Source organism: Rhagoletis zephyria, unplaced genomic scaffold (genome assembly GCF_001687245.7).
Source record: "Rhagoletis zephyria isolate East Lansing unplaced genomic scaffold, Rhagoletis_zephyria_1.1 Rzeph_scaffold_07304, whole genome shotgun sequence".
NCBI lineage: Eukaryota > Metazoa > Arthropoda > Insecta > Diptera > Tephritidae > Rhagoletis > Rhagoletis zephyria.
The window spans coordinates 1,137-4,414 of NW_016164387.1; the positions used below are offsets into that span (position 1 = coordinate 1,137).

Sequence of the window (3,278 nt, forward strand, 5' to 3'; positions counted from 1 at the left end):
AACTCTTATAATAAACGCGCCGCTCTTTCCAATGAAATGAAACTGCAGCTTTCTAGCTGCATTAGTTTTTTCACAATTTCACTTCAAAGTAAGGTACTTTACCAAAAAAAGTACAAAAAAATCCAATCTGACAAACTATTCTGAAACTAATCAAATTCCCTTGAACCTCGTTACTCGAGGGTTTTCGGGGTCGCTGATTACGAATCCGATGTTAGTTTTTCATTGGATTTAAATTTTTTCTGCCATATTGGATTCGCCATTTTGAATATTTAAAAACGAACATCGGATTCGTAATCAGCGACATCAAAAACCCCCCGAGTAACGAGTTTCAAGCGATTCCGATCAATTTTTAAAAAAGTCATCCGCCATATTGGATCCGCCATTTTGAATTTTGGAAAAATAACATCGGATTCGTAATCAGCGAGCCCGAAAACCTCAAACTGGTAAACTTCAAAGTCGTTTTTCTCGAAATCTTTTTTTCTGAGCGTAGGTCCCTTTTAACTTTACGTATGTGTATTATGTATTTATGCTAATGCATTTCCATGGTGTAACATAGGCAGGTGAAGTAATAAAAAAGCTTTCTCGCTTTATTTTCCTGACATGCGGCTATCTTGTATAAATTTTTAAAGGCAAATTTTCAAATAAGATAGGGTCAAATCTTTCATCTCGCTCTTATTACTACACCTGGTGACCATGATGAGGTTCAATTGATGCTAATTTGTAGCAAACATAGCACGCGCACCTCATAGGGTTTGTTTGTTTACTGTTTTTTGACATTATAACTAGCTACAAGAGAGTTCGAGCTAGTTGTCACTTCTACCTTGTTAAATATGCCTTGATTTTCATTAAATACTTTTAATTTTCCAAACAGTTAACTTTGCGTTTCATGATCATGAGCTTGAGACAGAATACACAATATCTTGTGCTATTAAAACCTACCGCAACTCTAACCTTACAGTTTTTATAGCAATAATAGTATTTAATAGAGTTGTAAAACTATCGATGGCACTATCGATAGTATCGATAGTATCGATAGTTTAAATTTTTTTAGACTATCAATACTCATTGATAGTTTTTTCTTATACTATCAAAAATATCGATAGTTTAGTAGGACTATCGAACTATTGTTGGTAATACCTGAATTTTTTAATTTGAATTCAAAATTTTGTTTCTCAGTGTGATGCTGACGTCATATTCAAATATGCACGCATTTAGGCCAACATACATACATGTGTTAATCGTAAATCCTGTTTTATTTGTATAACTTGTGTTTGTTTTTGAACTTTCTAACAAGGGAAGTATTTTGGCTAAGCAGTTACTTAATTTTGAATAATTATATCTTTTATAAAATAATAATTATTTCACTATGATCCTGTAAAAACAAAGCAACCTAACTGATTTAGCGCTATCGATAGTTTTTTTTCGAGACTATCGTGAATATTGATAGTTTTTCTGAAAACTATCAAAACTATCGATGGTGTGACTATCGATAGTTTGACACCTCTAGTATTTAATACTGGCCATGCTATATTTATATTTAAATGTTGCTTTTTCATCCTTTATATAATAAATTGCTGGATGCTTTAAATCCAGGTATTAAATCATATTGAAGTAAAAGTTCCTGTTCCATTTTATTAATAATAATAATAATAATAGATTGACGCTTACACATATGTTAGTGTTTGGCCGAGCATCTCCTCCGAATTGTGGCGTGCGCCTTGATGTTGTCACACAAAGCGGAGGGACCTACAGTTTTACGTAGGGATGTCGAAAAAACATCGATGCATCGAAAACATCGATGGTTTTTTTCGATACATCTAAAATTTTTAACTCGATGTAGGCGTGGTCGATAGTATCGACACATCGATGTAAAGGTGTCGATGTATTTTTAAAAAGGCACGTCTCTATTTAAATACCGTCCTTTTAATTTTGTGAAGTTCTCAGGTAAGTGCTCAGTTCTTATAATTTTACATTTTTATTGTGAAACAATTAAATAATGGAAGTTATTTATTTAACGGAAGGATATTTTAACACAATGCCTCCAAAAAGTATAGTTTGGCGTTTCTTTGAGAAAGCGAGTGAAGGCAATGCGATCTGCAAACTTAAAAAAAAATTATTAAAAGGGCGGGTAACACGTCGAATTTAATGTGCCATATTAGAAATGTTCACAAGGATACATATCATGCTATAACTAAAAACCAAAATAGTGAGAAGAAAACTGTTGAAAAAGAAGTTTTAGGCGATTCACAAAAAATGACTGAAACCGCAGCGAAGTCAGTCCGAACTCCAAAATCGCCATCGACAGGTGCATCATCGGGTACACCATTTTATTCGCCGTCTTCACGACCTCAGTCAACGGATGTACATTCGCAGCCATCTATTGTTTCCAGTTTTAATAATGCCAACGCTTTTCCTTCAAGTGGTGAAAAAACTTTACGAGTAAATGAAGCTCTTATGTACATGATTTGCAAAGACTACCATCCAGTTTCTATCGTCGAAAACGAGGGATTTCGTGACTTACTGAAGATAGTCGCACCGCGCTATAAAATTCCATGTGAGCTAAATAATTAATTTTATAAAAATATACATACTAATCTAACAATTTTTCTGCAGGTAGATCAACATTAACAAAGTGGGTCGATGCCAAATATGATGAGTTGGCTTTCATTTTTCGCGATAAAACAGCTATTGTTGAAAATGTGACACTTACAACGGATATATGGTCAGAAACAATGCACATGAAGAATTTTCTAGGAATCACGGCGCATTTTGATGTTGATGTGCAGTTCCATTCAGTGACACTAGGAGTGTATGAGTTAGATGAGCGGCACACATCTGAATATATTGCCGAAAAGCTTCTAAAAGCGTGTGTAGAGTGGAAAGTGGAAACCGATAAGTTGTCAGCTGTAATAACTGACAACGCGGCAAACATGGTGAAGGCTATAGATCTTGCATTTGGAAAGAAAAAGCACATACCCTGTTTTGCCCATACCTTGAATCTAGTGGCTGAATCCGCGATTCAATAAGGCAGCAAACATCATATTTAAAAAAATTAAAGAGATAGTCACCTACTTCAAACAGAGCTGCACTGCTAGCGACAAATTACGTAAAGCAACAAGTGATGAAACAAAGCTTATTCAAAGTGTGCCAACACGCTGGAATAGTACATTTTATATGATTCAACGTTTTCTGTCTATTAAGAGCACTATTGGTGAAATTCTCCTACGTTGCAACACGGCTCCTGCTATGCTTAGTGGCTCCGAATTGTTTTCAGTTTC

General features: G+C 34.8%; 1 protein-coding gene across 1 annotated transcript; it reads left to right on the forward strand.

Annotated features, from left to right (window-relative positions):
• Positions 1 to 2,253: 2,253 nt before the first annotated feature.
• Positions 2,254 to 3,026, forward strand: LOC108374080 (zinc finger BED domain-containing protein 4-like). Its single transcript, XM_017630046.1, has 2 exons — positions 2,254 to 2,554; positions 2,614 to 3,026. Exons 1-2 carry the CDS (start codon positions 2,254 to 2,256, stop codon positions 3,024 to 3,026), a joined length of 714 nt encoding a protein of 237 aa, XP_017485535.1.
• Positions 3,027 to 3,278: the final 252 nt, after the last annotated feature.